This window comes from Talpa occidentalis, unplaced genomic scaffold (assembly GCF_014898055.3).
Source record: "Talpa occidentalis isolate TD23 unplaced genomic scaffold, MPIMG_talOcc4v2.1 talOcc4.5, whole genome shotgun sequence".
Taxonomy (NCBI): Eukaryota; Metazoa; Chordata; class Mammalia; order Eulipotyphla; family Talpidae; genus Talpa; species Talpa occidentalis.
This window is the reverse complement of record NW_023604861.1, coordinates 139,369,840-139,392,156: the sequence shown is the minus strand read 5'-3', so window position 1 is coordinate 139,392,156 and position 22,317 is coordinate 139,369,840. Positions and strand designations below refer to the sequence as shown.

General features: G+C 65.6%; 1 protein-coding gene across 1 annotated transcript in view; it reads right to left on the bottom strand.

Moving 5' to 3' along the window:
* Positions 1–22,317, bottom strand: part of MYT1L (myelin transcription factor 1 like) — a 71,959-nt gene that overhangs the window by 35,629 nt on the left and 14,013 nt on the right. Inside the window, 9 exon segments of the mRNA XM_054701431.1 lie at positions 2,462–2,530; positions 3,309–3,430; positions 5,024–5,260; positions 6,982–7,232; positions 11,039–11,250; positions 13,821–13,928; positions 14,985–15,075; positions 17,275–17,409; positions 20,057–21,034. Coding sequence (XP_054557406.1) covers positions 2,462–2,530; positions 3,309–3,430; positions 5,024–5,260; positions 6,982–7,232; positions 11,039–11,250; positions 13,821–13,928; positions 14,985–15,075; positions 17,275–17,409; positions 20,057–21,034 — 2,203 coding nt within the window.

Here is a 22,317-nt window from a genome sequence, read left to right as displayed (position 1 = left end):
TGGCGGAGAAGACGGCGGGACTAGGGGCGCAAGTGCCTGAAGGGTGTGGACACAGGCCGGTGTGAGGGGCCGGCCAGGCCGAGGCCTGACACAGAAGCCAGAACTGCCTGGCCTGGGAGGACTCCCAGCTGACAGCCGGGCCAACAACTCAGCATGGGGCAGGGAGCCCCAGCGGGTCAGCCCAGGGGGCACAGCGCACTCAGGCAAGGGCCTCCCGGGGTCCTGCCCAGGTCCCCTGGACCCGAGTGGCCTCCTGCTCTGAACCACCAGGCTGTTCTCTCCTCCAAGGATGAGCAAGCGCCCACAAAGCAAGAGCCGGAGGCCATGGTGTCCACTCACACATCGGCTTTAATGCATCACTTACACCTTTATACGGACACACCTGGCCCCTGGGGCGGCCGCACTTGCTGCGGGACAGGAGCCAAGCGGAAGTGTAAGGTCTGAGGAGTGAAGACGCAGAGTTTTCTGGCAAAACTCGTTGTCTGTGGTCAGGATATCCTGGAAATGACCAGCCATCAGCATTTGGTGTTAGCGGTGACAAGAGGAACTTTTCCAGAAAATCCTAAGAGAAAAGTTTTGAGGTAATTGGGACCCACTTTCTGAAATGGCCATGAAGATGCGGAGACCCCGTGTCTCCGTGATCAGCTAAGAGGCTGCTTCCATGGAAACTGACCAAAACTTTAGGAAAAGAAAAACCGCATGCCCAGAGCCCGCAGGGCAACGGCACACACACGGGCTGTGCCAGCCGGGGTGGACCCTGGGGGTCAATCTGGCCCCGTGAGGAACAGCGGCCCAGGGCTGAGGCAGGGCCTCAGGGAGCTGTAGCCCACGTCCCGTGCCTTGGAGGACATAGCATCAGGGGAACCAGCCACTTGGATACTAGACGGGCGATAGTTACTTGAAGCCCTTAGTTTTGAAGATGTGTGAATAGAAACAGCAGACTTCAGAAAACCTGTCCAGTCCAGATTTCCTGAGAGGCCACTGAATTGGGACCCGCTAGTCACAAAGATAAGTGTGGAAAAAAGTGTGGCCTTTAGAGCAGCTGAGGCCAAGGCATGGCCTCTGGAAGACGAGGGCTCCCTCCTGGAGGGCGGGAGGCACCGGCACTGTCCTCCCCTTGGATGCAGGGCGGGCCTCCTGGGTGCCGAAGGCGAGGCCAGGGCAGTGCCTTCCAGGAAGGGCCGAGAGGAAGAAAGGCCACTGGAGAGGGAGCAGGTAGCTGGGAGCGCCAGTGGGGGCCAAACCCCAGATGACGGGGCACAAACCCCCTGCCACTGGAAGCTACTCGGGGGTCTTGGGACCCCAGCCAGTTAGTGACAAAGGCAGATGCAAAGGCTATTTCCTTGTTTACAGCTGGCCTGCCGGAGCGGGAGGCGCGCCAGACCAGCAGAGTATTCCTCATCAAGAGACGCGGATGGTGGCGTCAGGGGCGCTGGTTAAGGTCCGAGCGGGCGATCGCCCGGCGCGAGGGGCTGAGCTAGCAGTGGCTGGAGCAAAGCGGGCGGAGGCGTTCTCACTAATCCTGTCCGTGCGGAGGCGCTGCGACTGCGGCCACAGCGCCGGCACGTGAGGGCCCCTCCGGGTGCTTACACTCCACGAAGAAACGCCAAGGGTCCCGAGACGGGGGCTAGCCGAGGAGGCCAGTGGGCATGAGCAGGTGATCTATGGCCCTAGGGCCTTGGGCAGGGACCCTGCAAAAAATGACACGTGTGAAACGGGGCCCTGGGGCGGCGGCCTGCCTGGTCAACGGGGGTGGGCCAGGCTGCAGAGGGAGCAGATGGAGTGGATGTGCGCCCTGGGTCCGGCCCTTCCCTGACACAGCCTCTGACACGGCCTCGCCACGCACGGGCCGAGCGCAGGTATGTGGGACTCTCTCCGTCAGGCCGCAGAGCTCTCCCAGCGCCTGCCCGATGGCCCGAGCATCGGGGTGCCTGAGCCTGCACGTTCACTGAAGCCTCGCCTGCTCGCGCAGAGCCCGGGACTCAACGTGGCCGTCACGCCCGCACAACGGGGAAGGTGCTTGGCGCTGAGGCAGGGGCTCAGACATCTGCTCAAGCCAGAACAGCTCCTGGCAGGGCAGCCGGGCCACGAGTGTCCTGAAGACCAGGTGCTGTGACTCCCTCAGGAGCTACTGTGCACGGCGGGCTCTGCGGCCAGCACCATTTAAATGCCCAAGAGAAGCGCTGGCTTCTGAAAGTACCTCTGCCTCTCTAAATTACAGTCGCTCCCTAAGAGTTTGAGTGACTCTGTAAGAAATGGCCCCGCACGAGTATCCCCGGAGAGAAGACACTCTCGCGTGAGAAACTGCAGGCCAGAGCCAGGGGCGCGGTGTGGCTGCGAGCCCCCGCGAGCCCCCGGCGCCGACATGCACGGGCCACATCTCTCTCCAATGACACATCCTTCCCGGTAAAGCACTAAATAAATCGATCTTTGAAAAAGAATGATTTTTGTGAAATCTTACTTGAGTTCTTGGGAGCTCGTGGCCAGCATACTCCGGATGCTTTTGTCAGCCAGAGGGCAGCCAGACAGACTGTAAGACAGCCAGAGAGTGGGTGAGCAGGCCCCCCCGGCACCTCCCGGACAGACACGACAACACTGAGGTCAGTCGGATGCAGAGGCGATGGGGGTGCTGTATACTGGCTCTTTGTCTGGCCAAGTCTGTGGACGTGCGCGTGGAGGGCGTCTGCCACAGACAACTTGTTTTTAAAGAGCAGGATCGGGAATATCCGGCTTCTTTGGTTTAAATATGCGAATCGGCAGTTGGTTGGAAAGCAAAAGGCATTATACAGCACACAGGAGCATGCGGGTCGCGGGGCTGGGACACAGGCCGACAGCGGTCTGACAGCATTGTTGAGGTAAGCTGAAAACAATAAATCGAGAAGACAGATCCACCATGAGGGATGAAGTCACACCTTCTATGGGAGGCGTAATTACCAGTCACATGACCACCGCCATCACACCTGGGTGTTGGACATCTGCCACCAGACAAAAACAGAAACAGCCAGAACAGTGAGTAGGTTTGAAAAAGAGACTTTAAAAGTTTCATTGTTTCCAGTTTAGCCGCAATGTCTGCAGGGGTTCAGCGCCCTGGAGAGAAGCCGCAGGATGCAGGGGTTGGTGAGGAGGGTGCCCACGCCACCAGCCAGCGCCAGGCGAGCGGCCCGCGCCCGCCCGACCCGCCGCGGCTGGAGACGCCGCCGCTGTGCACGGCACATGCTCGGGTGGCAGGCGAGTCCAGGCCGCGCTCAGAGCTAAGCCAGAGGAGGGCCCATGAAGAGCGGTGGCCGGGCAGCTGGCCGCATGCTTACGTTATCAGGTCCTTCTTGCCCTCCTTGCACTGCGGGTACTTGGGCTTGGGGCTCGGGATGGTCACCTCCCCGGGATACCGTCTTTCTTCCAGAGCTTCCTGGAAAGGGTCCAGGTCTTCTGGCTGCAGGCAAAACACGGCTTCAGGGCCACCCGGCCACCCGCATGTGGCTCGGGCCCCCCGGCCCCCCAGCACGCGGCCCCGGATGCCTCCCTGGACACGGACCTGGACGAGCACCTCTGGCCTTCCCACCTCTCCCAAAAGACCGGCCCTCTGCAGCCGTGACCCGCTTTTCCCTGACGAGACCCCCCTTTCTACGGTGGGCTTTCCCTTCTTGCCAGCCGCTCTAGGACGCTCGGACGTCGGCCGGGGAATGGCACTGCCCTCACAGGGGCGCGTGCCTGCCCGGCCGCTGGGGGCCACCCTGAGGCCCCTCCTTGCCCGCCACCGGCGCCTGCTCCATGCCGGACCCACACTTTCCTGCCGGGTCGCACACGGCACCAGGCCCAACTCACAGTGGGGCTTTCACCTTCTGCTGGTACGTGCGTTACACACGTGTGCCTTTCAGCCCCCAGGCGGGGAAGACCAACCTCGTGCTTTTAGATCATCCTTATGCAACTGCCTTTTTTATAGAAAGCATCTACTTTTGGTAAATGGGTCCAATTGCAGTAACACAGAAGCTCCTGTAGGTGGCAGTGCTCGGCAAGCCTGCTTCCCCAGGGCGCCCGCTTCCCCTCGGGGTGACAGACAGGCCATAGGGTGGAAACGCTTTTGTCGATTCATGAGGGTTTAATTTTAATAAAAATAAATTCAGAGATTCGGCTACCATGCCTTATTTGGTAATAGCGACTTAAAACTGTAAAAGAGAAAAAATTCTTTGGAATTTAGCTTGCCACTGAGGCTGCAGTCCCGTCACAACGCCTGGATGCTTATATCAATTTGAAGAATAAAGAAAATAGGCCTTAAGATGTAATGGCCTTATAAACAGGCGCCTTCCCTGCCAGTCCCTGCAAAGAGCTGCCTACCACCCCCGTTTCTGTAAGGTGCTGCGGCTTTGATGGCGATCTCCCCGTTTAGGCATAAAGAATTTCCGTTTTCCGATAGAGAAGACGTCATAATTTTCATACTTCAATGCTGGAGAAAAAGTCCAATAAAGAATAAGTTTCTTCATTTCTTTTCTTAGCCTGAAGGATGTTTAAATTATTCTAGTAACTTGAACCTAAACATTGTAACTACTTCAAAGCACTTGGGTGTAGTGTCCTGGGGCCAGGATGACGGCGACTGCCCGGGCGGTCAGTTCCAGGCTGGCATGGCGGGCTTCTCTGCGGGCAGACACGCTTTGTGTCCAAGAGCTGACCAGCAGCCAGCAAGTCACTAGCCACTTAGCTACTCACGCCTCCCACTGTAATTCTCCACCCGCACGCAAACCCCTGAGCTCTGCCAGTGTTCCCCAGAAACGCGACCGGTGTGCCGTTTCTACTTTTTCTTAGAGAAACCGTTTGTGACAAAACACACTTGTTAGGAAACGAAGCTCAGCCTCTAAGGGGAAGAATCTGTCGTCTCACTGAAATGGCTGCCGGTCACAGCGCCTGCCCAGGAGGGCGGGCTCCAGGGCCACCAGCCAGGGAGGGCTGCCAGGACAGGCACGTCCCCGGGGCTGCCCAGCAGGCGGACCCCACTGCAGCTCTGAGACACGGGCCAGCGCGCGGGACGTACGGCCATCTCTTTGGCGTCGTCCTCGTCCACGCGCCGTGGCTTCATCTTGGTGTAGTCCACGGGCAGGTCCCAGCAGTCCCCCTCGCTCAGCTGGAAGCAGCGACTGTTCATGGCTGCCTGCTGCTGGGGTGACATGGGCTCCAGAGGGGTCAGCACGGGGCAGCAGCCCTCACGCGGCCGCTGTTTGTTCATGCTGAGGTCCAGGGTCCCGTTCTCGTCCACTTCCATGTCTGGGTTCTGTGGACAGACAGACACAGTGACCCGCAGCTCCCTCCCCGCCCCGGGCGGCAGTCGGGGTGGGGTCCTCACCGCCCTCCATTGACACAGATCCCCCCAGTGGGCGGTGGTCCCTCTGCACAGCGCCGCCCTCCCCTGCTCAGCTGCAAAACCAGGGGCAGGTGCCGCCACCATCTCTGTCCATCAATCACCTGTCCTCCGTCCACCTGTCCTCCGCACTCGCCTCTCGCCTGTCCAGAACTGCTTTTCTCCTGACTACATCTCTACTCTAGAAATAAACCTGCCCAGAAGAAAATGAAACCAGTGCCCGATTTCAGTTCTATCCCAGCGCAGAAGGCTCCTCCAAGATCAGAAATACGTGTGCACAGAAAACACGCACAGGCACCGGCTGCACCTAGTGGGTGAGCCCTGACGCTCGCACTTCAAGACCCCTCTGGCAGGAAGGGGGGCTAGGACAGGCTCTCAAGCACAAACCCCTGGGACAGCGCGCTCCCACCCAGGAGGGGCCATGCTCGGCTGCCTGGAGGCACAGGGGCTTGTTTCTTTAAAAGATGTTTTGAAACACACCAAGAGCTCAGCCTGGCCTTTGGGGGTGGGGGGAGCAGGGGTGCCTGGAGGGCAGGGAGGGGGCGGCCAGCCCCTCATAATCCCTCCCTCGCCCTGAGTCACACTCTGGAGCAAAAATGTGATTTTCCAGCTGGCATGACGCTGCTCCAACCAACACCCCGCAGCCGAGCTGAGGACGAGGCGGAGGGAGCCCGGGCGACACTGCCCGTGGGGCGTCCAGAGCCTCGGTCTGCCTGGACCCGCGTCAGGGTCCTCGCCCCCGCGGAAGCGCCCACGCTGGGTCCACCTCGGTACGCCGAGGTGATTCTCAGGCTGAGCGTAGTTAGGAAAATGGAGCGGACGCTGGAGGGACTGGTCTCCTTTCTGGGCCACAGGCCCCTCCCTGTGAGCCCCCATCTCAGCGACCTGGTCACCATGGAAACCGCGTGCCCCTGACACTTCCCCAAATTCTGGCATAAAAATATGAATAGAAAAAAAGCGACTGCAAGACACGAAACGCTGACGTGACAACAACCCAGAACAGCCGTGTCAGTGCTGGGCCAAGGGCGGGCGGCTGGGCAGGGGCCTGGCCCGGCCCGCAGACCCTCGTAGTCAGGAGAGGAGGGCTGCCCGCTCTGGCCCCGCCTCCCCGCTCTGGCCCCTGGCTGCGCCACCTAGGGCTGGGGAGGCCGGCAGCCACGGGCGAAGGCCGGAACTTGCAGCCCTGAGCCGCGCGGGTCTCAGCCATGCAGCCCACGGCTGAGGCGTCACCACGGGAGGGGCGGCGAGGCACAGTGCAGCAGGGCGAGCGCCTCGCTGTGACAAGATGACGCGTGTGCAAACAGATCAAAACAACCAGCTGCCTTGACAAGCCCAGGGCTGCTGGTCACCCCTTGGTGCCCTTGATGCTTGTGGGCTAGGAGGGCGTCTGTGCCGGCCGGATCCTCACTGTCCTGCACCTGCATGGTGGCCTGTGGGCATGGCCAGGGCCTCCTGAACCAGACCCAGCCCTCGTGGGGTAAACGCACGTCCCCCCTTTACCTTCCTGCTCAAGGCTGTGGGTGTACAGCCATGGTTCCAGACCGTAAGAGGAGGCCGGGGTACTAGCCCCGCCGAGTGGCCTGGCTCCCAGACCGCCCTTGGCCCCTGCCCCGCCCCCCCAACGGGCCCCGTACCCGGGCAGCACACAGGTCCTGCGGCTTGGTGGACAGGTTCTGCGGCATCTCACGGCAGCGTGTGGACAGGTTGAGGATGGCCGTGGCCGCCATGTGGGCAGCCTCCACGTCATGTGTGTAGTCGAAGCTGCTCTTGCTGCAGGTGCTGCTGGCGCTGCTGCCGCCGCCGCCGCCCAGGGTGCTGCTGCTGCTGGGCGCGTAGCTGCTGGCGCTGCTGCTGCTGGGGCTGGCGTTCTTGCAGTACCGCTTCGCTGGGGGGACAGGGGGTGACTCGGCCGCTGTCCTGGGGCCGTGCGCCAGCCCCAGCCCCAGCCCGCGCCCTCCGGCCCAGGGCCGCTGCCCGCCCTGTGCTGCTACCCAGCCAGGCACAGAGGCGACCCTAGGGACAGCCCCGTCTCGCGGCCCAGACGCTGGTCGCTCCCGCCCTCAGGAGCGCCCAGGGCCGGAGACGCCCCAGGTCCTGAACCACCGGGGGCCACGCCTCTTGTGTTCCATCCTGGGGCGCACCCAAGAAAGCAGCCAGGACACCCCTTCTGGCAGACAAGCCCCAGCAGTCCTGGCCGCAGAGGCCCTGCAGGTAGGGGAGATGGCGGAGCCGTGCACCTGACGGCCAGGTGCCTGCAGCCCGTCCACGCCCCATCGGGACATCTGTGGTCTCCTGCAGGAGCACCCACTGGACACCCCTGGACACAAGCGTTGCCCAGGCCATGCGGGCTCGTGCTCACAGGCGCCCTCCCACCGCTACCCGGGCTGGGAGCCGAGCCTGCAGAGGGGGCAGGCGCACCCGGAGGCCATGCACCCCGAGCACCCACATGTTCCGGCCCTGGCCCGGGCAGTGCACCTGGGTGCCCTCACCTTCCCAGGTGCTCAGCCCACCAGAGACAGTGGGGTGGCCAGTCTGCTCACGGGTCCTGGGCCTGCTGGCCCCGCCAGCTGTGGTAACTCTGGGGGTTACTGTGGGTCCCCAGTCGTGGATGAGTCTGGGGTCACTGCACCCCCACCCCATGCTTCCCCCCAAGGGCAGAAGGCAGTGCACCCCACAGGCCAGTGCGCCGGTCCCCGTGGGCGCCCCGGGAGGTACCCATGCCCCTCAGTCAGATACAAGCAAACAAGAGCCACACCCCGATCTTCACCGCAAGCGGGGCTCCCCACACAAGGCCGCACCCCACACCCAGCACCTGGGCAGCACCCCGAGAGCAGGGCCTCACAGCGGGACCCAGCCCGGCACCCACGCGGGCCCCGGGAGCGAGGCCACGCTCTCCTCCCCTCGCGGCCAAGGCCCGGCCTGCCCAGGGCGCCCTGCCCATCCCACGGCTCTCCGCGGGGCGGTGGCTGGGATGGAGCCGCGGGTTCCACACCAACAAGAAAATGAGTTTTGTTTGGAAATGAGTGAATTTCAGTTTCTACAGGAGAGGAGGGGATGCCCGTGCCCCCACCACAGCCCCCGGCAGGTGGCCAGGACATCGCTCGGGCCTTCTGCCCTTTTCCTGAAACGCTGACACCTGGTCGGGGTGAAATAAGCGTCTCTGCGTCGGCGCGGGAAGGAGCCCTGGCCCTGCCTGGCAGCTGCGGCTTGGCTGGCTCCTGCTTGGAACAGGCCCACCCAGCTCTGCGTCTGCGCGGCTCTGACCCGGCCGTCCCGGTGCGCAGCACTGATGCCCCACCTCGGGGGCTGCTCCACCGCGCGGCGGCAGCAGGGACGGAGCGCGCTTTCTTCACTTGTGCAAACTCCTCCCTGCCCCTACCCACGCCCCTGCACATGGGGACACCGTGTCTCTTGGGGGCGCGCACGGGCCGCCAGTGCCCACTCCCGCTGCAGGTCACTCCCCGAATTGGCCATCAGCCCCAGCTTGCGCTCCTTGCCCCACGCTGGCCTCCTGTATGCAAGCACCGCCCCACGGCAGATGACTCCCCGCAGAGGGAGCCCCAAGGAAATCAGGCAGAGGGAACAGGCCATGGAGACCCGCGCCGGAGGCACCCCAGGCCCCAGCCCAGGCCTTGGCTCAGGCCCTGCTGGGCCAGCACTGACCTCTGCTGGGGGGCAGCGCCCTCTGGGCTGGCTGGAGTGAACTGTGGACAAAGAACCCCCAACAGGACACAGGGGCTCCCTCCTAGCTCCCGTGTGCTGAGTGGATGGAGTGTCTGCGGCCCCTGACTGCTGGAGGGAGCTGGGTAGGCCCGGCGGTCAGCAAGACTCAGGAGGGCACGGGCAGTGAAGGGCCGGGGAGGTGGGGAGCCCTGAGCTCGGAGAACTGGAAGGGAGCCCCGGAGAGGGTCCAGCTGGTGGAGGGCCGCCCAAGCAGGCGGCAAGGCCCTGAGTACAGGCGCCCCAGTCATTGGGATCTGAGTTCACATCATTTTCGTGTCGCAAACCCCGGCTTTTCTTTTCTTTCTTCCCTAGTTACTTAAATGGGTGAAGGCCGTTTGCCCAGGCCGCAGCACTCCCCGGTGGGCCTGAAGAGCTGGGAGGGAAAGCCCGCCTTGCCTGTCCTCGTCCCCCAGCTTCTGGGCCCCTGAGTTCACTCTCGCCCTGGGCGCACCTCAGTCTTGCTCTCTGGTCGGCTGAGAAGCCAGCCCCAGGCGCCCCACAGAGCCTCCAGGAGTATTCTCATGCTCCTCTGGTCCCCTCAGACCTGAGAGCTTGGTGGGGGAAGGCCCATCCCCACGAGCCCCCAGGGAGCCGACAAGGGCAGCTGGTGCGCCCACTCTCAGCCGTGCGCGGAAAAGCCACAGCACCCCAAGAGGGTGACTTCAGCCCCGTGGGGTCCCCGGCCCCTGCAGTTCCCTCTGTTCTTAGGCCAGAGGCCAGCCCAGCCCCAGGCCAGGCAGGTGCGGGCGGCCAGGGCCGTCTCAGCAACGCCGCCGCCCGTGGCCTTTCCGAAGAGGCTTCCTGGCTGTGACCCTTCATTTCAAGCGAAGCGATGGAAAGGTAACAGACCTGAAGTCGGGAAGTTATTACCACAAAATAAGCCAGCAAGCAAGGGTAACTGCTCTCTGTTACCCCCACAACCGCCCCTGACCCCTTCGCACCTTGGCCCTAAATATCCAGGGCCGACACGCGCAGAGGCCACCGGCATGGCAGGCCTGGTGCCAGCCAACAGCAGGCTCCGCGCCACACGAGGCCATGGTTACAGAGCAAGGGACGCCTGGCACAGCCTAGGAAGGTGTGCAAATTCATGTCACCTTATCAAAAGATGCTGAAATTCCCCAAGCATGTAAGTGAAATTTTTGTGTGTTGAGATTTCAATTAAATATTTTTTACAGAGTGGAGCTTGAAGATCTTTAAGAACCTGTCTCCTCACCTGCCTCTGCCGGAGATCACCAAGGCGAGACCATTAAACCCTCCGAGTGCACCCATGTCCCAGTCAGTAACATCTGCCGACTAAGAGCCCCAGAACTTAGAGGAGCAGCTTAGGTGAGCGGCACCTAAGGACACAGCCCTCGCTGGGCATCATTCATCATCAGACCGGGGTGCAGGGGCCCACCCCAGGGGTGCGGGGAGCACGCACCCCCAGTGCAGGGAGGGCTCAGCCCCGGGGTGCAGGGAGAGCTCAACGAGTGCACAGATCTGCCCTTCTCCCAGGGGCCGTCCTAGGGCTTAGTGGGTGCCCAGGCCCAGTACACGGCCTGGGACGGGGGTCCTGAGTGTGGGTCACCACCAGACAGCAGGCCCAGGGCTCAGCTCTGGGGAGAAGCGGGTAGGGCCCCCCCGATGCGGCCGGGGTCCCCAGGGGCACCTGGGCTGCGACGTGCCGCCCCCTTCAGATCCGCACCAGGGCTGTGCTGGGCATGCAAGATGGTGCCCCCAGGGAATGACTCGGGGTGTCCCGGCTCCCACAGGGGCCTCCTTTCTCTGTGTCTCCCCATTCACGCAAAAGGTTGGGAACCCCAAGTGGGGGGGTGGCCCTGCCTCCACCGTGGGCGGAACACCCTGGAATGGGAGGGCCGGGTACCCCCGCCCGCGTGAGCCCCGCGCCCACCCGCGCGGGAACCAGACACAAGACAAGAGCATTCACGGCAGACGAGCGAGGCACGTAGAAGCGTGTGCACCTCCTACCATCGTATCCTTTGGGGGCTATGTCCCTGCTCTGCACCTTGGGGGCTATGGCCCGCTTGCCGTACGTGTGGCTCTCGAAACTGTTGTATTCAAACGAGGTCTTGGAGTATTTCTCGAGCTCCTTGGCCAGGTTGGAGCGGGGTGTGGCGGTGGGCACGCTGTTTCTGTAGCCGTAGTGCGGGATCTCCAGCTGCTTTACAAAGCACATGGGCCTGTGAGCGAAGAAGAGAGGCCCAGCTGCTTCGCTACGTGGAAGCACCGCGGGGCCCGCACCCCGCACGGACACCGTCCAGACGGGCCCGTCCAGACACGCCGCCGGCAAGGGAGACAGAACATAAACGCTTTTGAGTGTTTTCTTTTGGGCGTGGGTGGACGGCCGGGGCACGAGGATGGCCCTGCTCACTGCCTTCCCAGGGCCACGCCGTCCCAGGGAAGGGAACGGACGAGAAACAGCCCCCAAAACCAGAAGAGACAAAAGAAACGCCTGCAGGAACACAGGCTGAGACGGATGAAGCAAGAGTCTATATACTCGGACAAGAACTGGGGTGTGGAGCGGATGGTTCTAGCAAACACCACAGGGACGTCCCCTCCTACTGCCCTTCCTCTGCACCTGGGAGCTCAGATGGGGACGATTCCGTCCAGCTGTGTCCTAGCTGGTTCTGTGTCCACCCCTCACCTAGCCCGCAGGCATCTGTCCACTCAGCAGGCCATGGTGGCCCCCCTTGCCCGCACCCCCAGGAGGCCTTGGCAAGGACAGCAGGTGGCTGCGTCACTGGACTCTCTGGCCCGGCTGCTGCTTCACCCCACAGCAGCAGAGACTTCACTTGGGGCACGTGATGCAGCCGCGTGGGAGCTGGCCCTCGTCAGGCAGGGTGCAAGCTCTGTCAGTGCCTGAGTTCTGGGGAGCAGAGGCCGCGGACTGGGAGGGTTGCTTCACGAAGTGGGGAGGTGGCGTGGGAAGCGCTCTGCGGTGGGCGCCTAGGAAGGGGAGCAGCGGGGTCGGGGGGCGGGCAGCAGCTGCCTGGAGCGTGGGCGCCACATCAAGGCCAGAGGCTGGGTCAGGGTCAGCCCCTGCCTGGGTCAGGATTAGCCGGAGCAGCGCAGGCTGGAGGGCGGGGGAAGCTGAGGGCAAAGGGAGGCTGGACCCGAGGCCAAGGCCAGGTCCCTCAAGGGGCTGAGAACCGGACAGGTGGGGGCGCTTCAGCCTCAGCGCTTGCCAGGCAGCCAAGCAGAGGCCTTGACCAGTCAGGCTGCAGGTCCAGCGTCTGCCCTCCTCCTCTCGGGGCTGGGTGCGGGGGAGCAAGAGCACAGGGAGCGGGGCCGGGAGAGGGCCTCATCCAGACAGCCTGAGGCGGTGGACAGGGGCCCCTCCCGGCCATGCCCCATGCCCGCGCGGGCGCCGGAGGTGACGTGTCAGCACAGCAGGGCCGTGTTGCCTGATGTCTGCCTGCCGCCCGCGCGGGGGCCCGAGGCCACGGGGACAGGTCGGCTGCGTCCCCTCAGCGCTGCCGCGATAGCCAGAAACGGGCCGCCACTGGCCCCGGGCAGGGCTGGGCCGGGAAGAGGGGGCTGCCCACAGCGCGGATGCCCTTCAGCCTGCGCTCCACAGAGCAGGAGGACGTCGCGGACATGAGGTGCCGTAAAGGGAAAGATGAGGACAAGCCTTGGACGTCGCCTTGCGGGCAGCTCCTCAGCTAGTGGGCGCCTGCGCGGCTGAGGCTGACGCTGGGGGGTCGGGGGGGCTCACGTTCCGGCCCCGCCCAGACGGACTAGTGTCTGCGCTGGGGCCCGGTGGGGGGCTCTAGGGGCCGGGCCGTGTGGGCGAGGGCAGCCGAGGCCCCGGTGGGGGGGCCTGAAACTCCATGGGAAGATCTGGGGCGCCGGCTGCTGGGGCCTCTCTGAGTGGGGGCGTCACGCGTGCCCTTGTGTCCTCCTCTCGGGAGGGCAAAGGGAGTTTCGCTGGTGAGACCTGTGGGAGCGGCGGAATCATCCACAGCGGGACCCAGAGAGGTTTGTATCATTTGCCCCGTCGTGTTTTCCACGTGATTTACCGCAAACAGAGCACTTAACAAGGCCCGTACGCTGTGCGGGCGTGTGCGCGTGGCGGGTTGGGTGTGCGCGGGCGCTGTCGGGCACACGGCACCCGTGGCCGGTGGCTGGAGTCCGCACACGCGCGCGGCTCCCTGGGTCTGCCCGGGGGTCCGTCGCCGTGGAGACGCCTGGCGCTCACACGCAGGGACGGAGGCGGCCAGGGTGGCAGCCAGGAGAGGGCGGCCGGGGGCGGATGAGGCCGCCGGCCCCTCCTTGGAGGCTGCTGGGCAGGTGAGAGGCTGTCGGGTGCCTCTTGCTCCCCCCACCCCCTGCTAAACGCCTGAAACGCAGGGCGGGGGCGGCGCTGGCTGGGTGTTCCCCGGCCAGCGGGACGCGGCAGGACGCCGGTCAGCCTCCTGGGCTGGGCTGCCGGGCCAGCCTCGCCTCCTCCCGGGTCGGGACACGGGGGCAGCAGCTTGAGGCCTCTGCATTTCCCAGGCACCCAGCCGCCTCCTGCAGGTTAGGGCGCAACTACCCTGGGCTTGACTTTCATCTAGCATTTGGAGAACCAGGAGCCCTCAGGCGAGAAAGAAAAGCAGAAACAACAAGGTCCACGTCTCTCGTTTGGGAGCTCGCAGTGGGTGGAGGAGGTGCCCGCCCCAGGCCCCCGGCCCCTAGACCCAGGCAGGCCTGACCAGGAGCCCCCGGGGACCCCAACCCCCGGCTCCGCCCGTGGCGGCGCCTGTGGTACCTGAGCACGCGGTCCGAGGCCTGCTGGGACTTGGGCACGTCGCAGCTCTGGTGCTTCTCCTGGGCCTTCGCCAGTTTCTCAGCTGCAGCGATAGGACACCCAGACAGGCTGCAAGGACAGGGAGGCTGTCGTTCCTCCCGCGGCTCTGAGGTGCCCGACGCATCACACACTCGCGCCCCCGCCCCCAGCAAGGCCTCCGGGTGCCCCCGAGCAGGTGGGGCTGTCCTGGGGGGGCTGGGGGCAGCGGGTCTCTGCGGGTGTCCTCTGGGCCGTGCTGACGGCCACCAGGAGACGAGCTGGTGGCAGCTTCGGATGAGGGGGACAGGCGCACCTCTGGGGACAGGAATTGTGGGGGGACATTCCGAACAGCAGCTCCGACGGACACCAGGTGTCTGGGGCCTTGTGGGCCGCCAGGCGGTGGGTCTCGCGCCCTGACGCCTCCAGGGAGAGAAGCGGAAGAGGGAGCGGGGCATCCCTGTGCTGACTGACAGGAAGAGGCTCTGGAGGCAAACGGCTAGGGGGCAGCAGTCGGCCCCAGGGGCTTCAGGGCGTTCATGGCGCCATCCCTGTGCCCAGCATGTGGCGTGGATGCCCAAGGTGTGTCCCAAGGGGGCAGCCATGGGGCATGGGCGGAGGGCAGACGCCCGCCTTGCCAGCAGCCTTCGGCCTGCAGATCAAGCTCCCTGCGCCCCCCCGGGGCAAAGCGCCATTGGCCACGACTGACCCGAGGCGGTGGCCGAGGCCAGAGTGAAGCTGCCCTGCTGGGCTGTGACAGCTCGCAGGCTGAGGCGGGAGCTGCAGCCGAGCGAGGGTTAACAGGACACGCCTGGCCACGCAGCTGAGTGCGTGTGGCAGGGGCAGCAGGAGGGACATGGGGGACGGGCCCTCGGGGGTGCTGCTGGTGCCATGTCAGTCCACACTGGGGCCTGGTTCTGCAGCAGCCCTGTCCAGTCGCCCGCCCCTGGCCTGCTGTGCGGACCTGCCCTGCGCGGCCTGCAGGGCTGCCCCACACCTGAGGCCACGGGCCCCTGGGGCTGCAGATGGCCACGGTTGCCTTCCACAGCAGCCTCTGAGGGCACCTTGGGCCCCGCAGCCTGCAAGGATGCTGCCCACAGGAGGCTCCCTCGCCAGCCCCAGGACCCCAAGGCCGCCGGCCGCGCTCACCTGCGGTGCGAGTTCCTGTTGCTGTTCACGTGCCCTCGCCCTGTGCAGCCGGGGGTGGGACACTTGAGGACGTTTTCATGCATGGCGAGGACTTGACAAGGAGAGCAGAGAAACAGCGGGTTACAGCGCGGCAGCGCCAGGCAGCGTGTCCACACAGGCTGGGTGCTCACAGCGGACAGCCCCGACACTGGCGATGGGCATGGCGTGGACACGCGTGGGGGACGAGGGCACCTCGCCTGGCCCTAGCTGGCCGCCACGTGGGCGAATGGACGGGGGCCGGGCCTCAGTGAAACCCCGCACTGGAGCCCTGGGGCACCCCTACAGACAGCAGGGAGCCCTGGTCTGAAACACCTGCTTCTGGCCGGAGCTGGGGCGGGAGGTTGGTGAGCAGTGAGAGACCCTAGCCTCGGTTCAGGTGAACTCAGTGAGCTCCGGGTTTTCATCGAGAAGCTGCTGCTTTGTGGGCCCTGGCGGTGCTCAGCCGGCCTCGGGGCTGGCCTCTGGGGGGAGCCGGCCGCCTGGCATCTGTCCTGACCTGGAAGCGCCTCGCCCTGGCGAGTACAAGGCGGGGGGCCAGCCGGGCTCCCCATGCCTGAAAGCAGAGCCTGCACCAGCTCGTCCGGGGCGCCCTGTCCACTTCTCCCTCCTCCAGCACGGCTGGCGGGGGCCACCGAAACCCGGTCTGAGCGGGGCTGTCCTTCCTGCACGCCGCCATCTCCTCACTGCCCACTCCCCAAAGCAGGCCCACGCGGTCCCTTCCCAGGGACGGCCTGCGTGAGCTCAGGGCAGCCCAGGAGGCCTCCGGCCCTGGCCCCAGGCTGGGCTTCCCTCACGAGGCCTCTCCTGTGCTGGGCCCTGGCCCCTTCCCCTGGGAGGGCGCCCTGGGGACTCTGCTGGGTCCCTCTCACTGCTGTGCTCTGTGGCTCTGGCGCGGGGGGGGCAAATGGGGTGTAGGTCACTTTACTGGGTTTGACTGGGGGCGAGACGAGGGGGAACCTGCCCAGAGATTGCTCAGAAGTGAAAAAGAAAAGCAGGCATGCCCTGCAGGGGGGGCCCCCCGTTGCTGTGCCCTGTGGGGGGCCATTGCTATGCCCTTGGGGCTGTGACAGAGGGTTTCTGCAGGAGAGCGGGTGGGGGGCCCTCCATGTGCGCTCCGGCCTCTGTGGCTGAGCCTGAGCCGCAGGGTGTGGCACTGGGAGCAGCAGTGGGCGTGGGAGGGAGGATGTTGTGCTGCGGGGTGAGAACGCAGGCTCTAAAGGAAACCACACGAAGAAGCTTGTCCTGAAACGCGGCGCCTGTGCCTGATGCTGTGGCCGGGACACGGAGCGCGGCGGGCAGGTCCCGGCAGGACGGCCGGGCTTGGGGTTCAGGCAGGTGTGGCCTGAAACCTCCTCCTGGGACGTGCTGAGGCGAGATGACACCTGCTCAGGTGAGTTCAAACAGCGTGAGCCACCCCTCCCGGCACGAGCTACCCCGGGGCCTGCGTGGCCTGGGAGCGCAGGGCCGGCGCGGCGGGGCAGGGAGCGGGGGCGGCCTCGGCCGGAAGCGGACATGCTGCCCTCATGTAACACACGGCGGAGACGCCTCCGGCCTGCACCTGCGGGACAGCCCGCCCTGACCTCGGCGCCGCCTGACGTGGCAGCCGCCGTGACGGCTCTGGCAAGTGCCCCCTGACGGCTGCCGTTGCCTTTCCTGAGCCGGCCACCGCCGGCCCGTCCCGCAGGGGCCTCCCAAGAGCCCGTCCTAACGGACGTCCTGGGGTCCTGTCGCGTGCCTGTCCACCTGTCCTGCCTCGGGGCTTCCCAGCAGGGAGCCGGGGCGCAAGCACTCCTGCCTGGGCGCGCAGGGCGGGCGGCATGGGGCGCCGAGAGGGAGCAGCGCGGAGGCGGCGCTGAGCTGCTCGCGCGGGTTGACAGCGCGTCTCGGCCTGACTGGCCCAAGGGGTGGGCGGGGCCTGAGCCTGTTTCACCTCCGTGTCAGGTCTGCCGTGTGGGACTGTGGGGCCGCTGGACACGAGACAGACGTCACGAGCACAGTGGGGGAGGCGGGGCTGGGCATGGAGTCGGGTCGTGGGGCCAGGCCCCAGGGCTGCTGGCCAGCAGGTGGCACGGAAGGGCCGCCCCGGGCGTTGGCCAGCTGCCTGCCGCGAGGCGAGGGCACAGCCGGGCGGGAGGGCGGGCAGCCCCTCGGCCCGGGGCTCGCCAGCGAGGGCGCACGAGCCGTAGATGGAAATGACAGAGGTGGGAGGGTGATGAGACAGGGCACAGGTGCGCCGGCGGCACGCACTTACTTTCTGGAGGGACCCTATCTTTGTGCGGGCATCCGGACAGGCTGCGGTGATGCGGGTACAGGCCAGTCACGTGCCCGGTTCCATCGCACCCCGGGGTTGGGCACTTGCTCTCTTTCTTTTCTGTTCTCGAGGGATCTAAAAGCGACAACAGGTGTCAAGAGAACGCACTTTACCAGCGAAGTCAAGGTGCCCCCAACGCTCTGAAGACCTCGCGGGCCGGGCGTCACCCTGGGCGGGTCTTTGGTTTTGGGTGATTTTTGGACCTCGAACAGCATAATCACAAATCATCCAATATTTTGCTTTCTAGACTAACGACACAAAAAGACTGTCCCTTAACGTGTGTTACATGACAAGCCACTCAGAGAAACCCACGCGAGCCGTGAGGAGACAGTGGCCTTCTTGGAGACAGGGCCAGCGCTCAGTGGGGCTGGCGCTGCCCCATGCACCCACCCAGCGCGTTCCGACAAGCCGAGCTCTCAGAAGGCCCCGTAAGCAATGACCCCGTGGGGGAGCCCCCGGCGGCGGCGGTGGCGATGCCTCAGAAGCGCTGCGGCACCAGGCGGCCCCTTCCCTGCGCGCGGCCAGAGCAGGCTGCTGGGCGCATGCACACGGGCGGGCGTGGGGGGGCCGGTGTCAGCGGCCGCAGCAAGGCAGCGCCTGGAGGGCAGGGCGGCGGGCAGATGCCAGAGGCCAGGGGCGCGGGGGGCACTGACAAAGCCACCTCCATGCCCGGAACCGACCGCAGCCCCACGTGCAGAGAATGACTCAGGACAGAAGATTAAGCTCAGGCCAAAGGCACCGAGTGTGGGAAGAACCGGCGACGGCAACGGAAACGACGGCTGGCGGGGGAAGCCCCGGCCTCACTCCTGCGCCGCCGCCGGGACAGCCCTGAGGCGCGAACACGCGTCTCGCTCTCGCCGCAAGATTCACTTTCTCTCAGGATAAATTAATGTTCCAGGCGTTTGAGTTGTGACATGCGAAGGCCCCTCGGAGCCGCTGCCGGGCCCACAAGAGGCAGGAGCCGGGGCGTGGACCTGGTGCCCCCTGAGTGCCCGCGCAGCCTCGGGCCAGTGCCCGCCCTGGTTGGCCGGGGCCGCACACCAGGCTGCTTGGCTCGCCGACAACCCCCGCGAGGTCGCCTGGTCCAGCTGCGAGCTCTCCCTGCGGGGCTGCCCGCCGCGTGGCCGTGGCTGCACGTGAGCCGAGGGACCCACGTGGCGAGGCCGCGACAGGGTAAATGTGCGGTTTCAAGGGAAAACCCATTGTTTAAAACGGTGGCAAGAGACGCAGCCCTCGCGGGCAGGGACCTCGGGCTCTGCCGTGCCAGCGGGTTGGCTCTCGCTGGCTCTTGGGGGCCCCGGCCGGCACACGGTCCCGCGCGCAGTGCGGCTATTGCCCTTTGAGGACGGCAGGCTGTGTGCGGGCGGGAGGAAGGCCCCTGGACAGCCTCGTCATCATGGAGACGTCCTCCCTTACCCCTCAGGTGCTTTTGGGGCTGGGACACCACATCCTCTGCTGGGGGCAGCCCTGGGGCCAGTCGCTCTTGCCCTGGGGACCCAGCACCTCTTTGCCCCCTGGGGTCCTTACTGGGTTTTATTTATTTGGTTTTGGATAAAACTACACTTTAGAAAGAAACTTGGGGGCATGTGGCACAAGCTGGCAGGAAACAGACTTTGACAGGGGGATGACCTGGCACTGGGGCGGGCAGGCTCACTGGAAGGCTCACCTCGGCGCTGGCGCCTACCCCCGTCCATCCGGGGACATGGGCAGTGCGGCCTCCATTTCTCACAAAACGAGAAAGCAAGACAGAAGCGACAGCAGGATAAAAAGTCGAAATCTCCAGAAAACGCCCAGGTTGAAAAGCAGCTCGGCCGAGGCCGCCTGACTAAAGGCCGCCTGCCTGCCACGCCGGGGAGCCCGCAGTGGCTTGGGCACACTCCCGAGCACACGCAGTGTGTGGGCATCCCGCCCTGTCCAGCTGCGCCATGCAGGAGGGCCGCGCGTGCCTCCCTGGGGTTCATTCCCCTCTGAGTCACGGACACCCCTGGAGACGGAGGGGGGTGGCAGGGGACCCAGCACTTGTGCGGGCTGGCCTGGGGTCCCCTGGCACGGGAGGGAGCCCACCATGGCCCCACCTGGGCCTCCACGTCCAGGCGCCCCCGCCCTGCCGGGCCTGGGCCTCCGGCCGAGTTCGCCCTGGACTGGGCCCCGCGCGGCTGCGACAGGACACACCCCCGCGTCCTGAGGACAGAGAGTACCAGGTGAGCAAACCCAGGACTCGGGAGGAGCAGGGGGAATGTGGGCCACAGGCCCCGTTAGCAACACCCAGGGGTGCGGCGGCCCCAGCGCTGTCCACAATGGCTTCCTCCTCGGAGCAGGCCCCGACTGAGGCGCCGAGGAGCGACCCCGGCTAAGGGACACGGGCCCCTCTCGACGGCAGCTGCTCCTCGCCGCCCTCTGCGCTGCCCCGCCCACCCGCTAGCTGGCTTGGGTGTTTCTACAGGCGTCTGGTCAGCAGCGTCCTCCGGTGACCCTGCTCAGGTTGTGACCCCGGGCAGCCGACGCCCAGCCCCGTCTGCGCGCTCCTGCCCCGCGGCACCAGCCCTGCCGCAGCCTCTCCGTCCCGCCCAGGGGCAGGCTGCGCCACGCACGCCCTCGCTCAGGGGCCCCAGAGGCCGCGCCAGCGTCCCGGCGTCCACTCGCAGGACCAGGTGCCGGGACGGAGCCGCCTGCGGCCACTGCGTGCCCTGGCGCCCGCGCCTCCCATAGGCACACGCGTTACCTTTACCATAGTATGGCTTTCGGGCGTGGCTGTCGCCGGGCTTGGGCTTCCTGTCCTCCCCGGGCAGCGCGCGCGGGGACTGCTCCTCGTAGGGCCGCGCCGGGTCCCGCCGGCCCGCCTCCAGCGCCATCTTCTCCCTCATGGCCTTGGCGCGCTCCGTCTCCAAGGCGATGGCTTTCTCCAGGAGGGTCAGGTTCCCCTTGGTCATGTCAAACACCTCCTCGGACCGGTCCGAGGTCACGGAGGTGGTGTCGTCGTCCCGGTCCGGGAAGCCGTCGTCCTTGGCGCAGCCGGAGAACGTCCGGGCCCTGGGGCTCAGCTGCTCCTCCAGCCGCATGAGGTTTGCCATGTCGGAGTAGCTCCGGTCGGGCGTGCGGCCCGGGCACTCGTCCTCCGGTCGGCCGTGCGGGCGCAGGCCCGGCCCCTGCGGCTGCCCGCGCTCCTGCGGGCTGCCCTCGCTCAGCTTGCGGGCCAGGTCGAAGCACTGGTTGCGCAGACACTCCAGGCTGCTGAGGCACACCTCCTCGTCGCTCTCCTCCACCGCCGCCTCCGCCAGCCCGTTGCTCCCGGGCCTACCCAGCACCACGTAGCCCAGGCCCCGGCCGTCCTGCGGGGCCAGGGACTCGGCGTAGCCCCGCTCGCCCACGCCCTCCGACAGCACCACGCCGTGGCCCTGCGCCAGCAGCTTCAGCGAGTCCACGGTCTCCCGCACCACGTCGCTGTCCAGGTCCAGGCTCAGCTCGGCCTTGCGGCCCAGCGGCTCATTCTTGTCGCTGTCATCCTCCAGGCTGTGGGAGGTGCTGCTGTTCATCTCCGACTCGGTCCTGGCCCGGAAGGCCGCGTCCTCCGCGATCTTGCCGAGGTTCAGCAGCGACTTGGCCACCAGCTCATCGTAGTTGTCGTACTCCTCCTCCTCGTGGCGGTCCTTCTCCACCGCCTGCGCCAGCCGGGCGCTGTGGCCGTTCACGTGGGGGTCTTCTGCAAGGAAAATAGAAGAGAGGACAAGAAAGGAGAGAAAAGAAAACGTGGCTAGAACGCGGGTCCGCTCGCGAGCCCTGGGCGGGCCAGGGCTGAGGCCGGCTCCAGGGGGGCGCAGCTGCCGGTCTGTCCCGCCCGTCGCCCTGGGGGAGCCCCAAGAGACGCTGCTAAAACAGCAACTGCCCGTTGGCTCTGGCTTTCCCATGAATTTGCTCTCCGCACCAGCTCCCACACTGGCAGCCCAGACACTGCCCCGGGCAGCCACCCCTAGACTCGCACTGGGCACGCACAGGTCCACAGCCAGGCTCACAAGCAAAGCTCAGGTCAAGGGCAGCCTGTGGCCGCCCAGGTGGCCCAGTCAGAGCCCACGCTCGGGGCAGCGTATTTGGATCCGGGCCCAGAGACCACTGATCGTATGTCGTAGGGGAGCCCAGGGCGCTCTACTGAAGGGTTGGGGGTGAACCTGGTAGTGGGTCCTGGGCGTGCCTCCCGCAGGCTGGGGACAGGTGCAAAGGGCTGCAGGGTGCAGGAGCTGGGCACGCGCCAGGGTGGGACCGTGTGTCTGAGCTCATGGCCGGCCTCTAAAGAAAACCAGCAAAGCGGAGACCACGTGGGAACAGCCGGAGCCACCTGTTTCGTCTGAAACATCCTGTTGCACACTACGGGGCCCTGGGCCTGGGCTTGCCCCAGGCAGGATCCCCACAAGAAGGGTGGCGCCCATCTTGGCCCTCAGCAGTCCCATCCGGCCCGTGGGCCACGTCCCACCCTTAGCTTCTGTGATCAAAGCCCGTGAACCCTCCTCTAGATGAGGCGTGCTGACGAGCAGGGAGGATCTGCCTGGCACGGTCTGGGACCCAGGCTGTCTCCGCAGAAGGGCCTTCTGTGGCTGCAGAGGCCTGGTCATCGTGGGCCAAGGACAGAAGCGCCCCCACCCATAGCCCAGCCAGAGCCTGCAAGGCTGGTCGCTGTGTCTCGGGGCCCAGGCATGGCCAAGGCCATTTCCCTCCATGACGCCATGTGTCCTAGGGTCAGGCCCAGGGCCAGGTTGCAGCCAGAGAGGTGGTGGCGGAGCAGGGTACGCAGCCCAAGTCCCAAGGCCGAGTCGCCGTCCCTGGGGAGGGGAATGGAGCCAGCCACGTCCTCACAAGCTGCCCCACAGGGAGCTAGGACGAGGAATGGGCGCCATGGCCCCGGCTCGCTGGGCAGCACAGCAGGCACTTGCACTCGGCCCATGCGGTGGGGGCGCGGCTGCCCGCCATGTGGCACTGGCCGTGGCTGGCCTC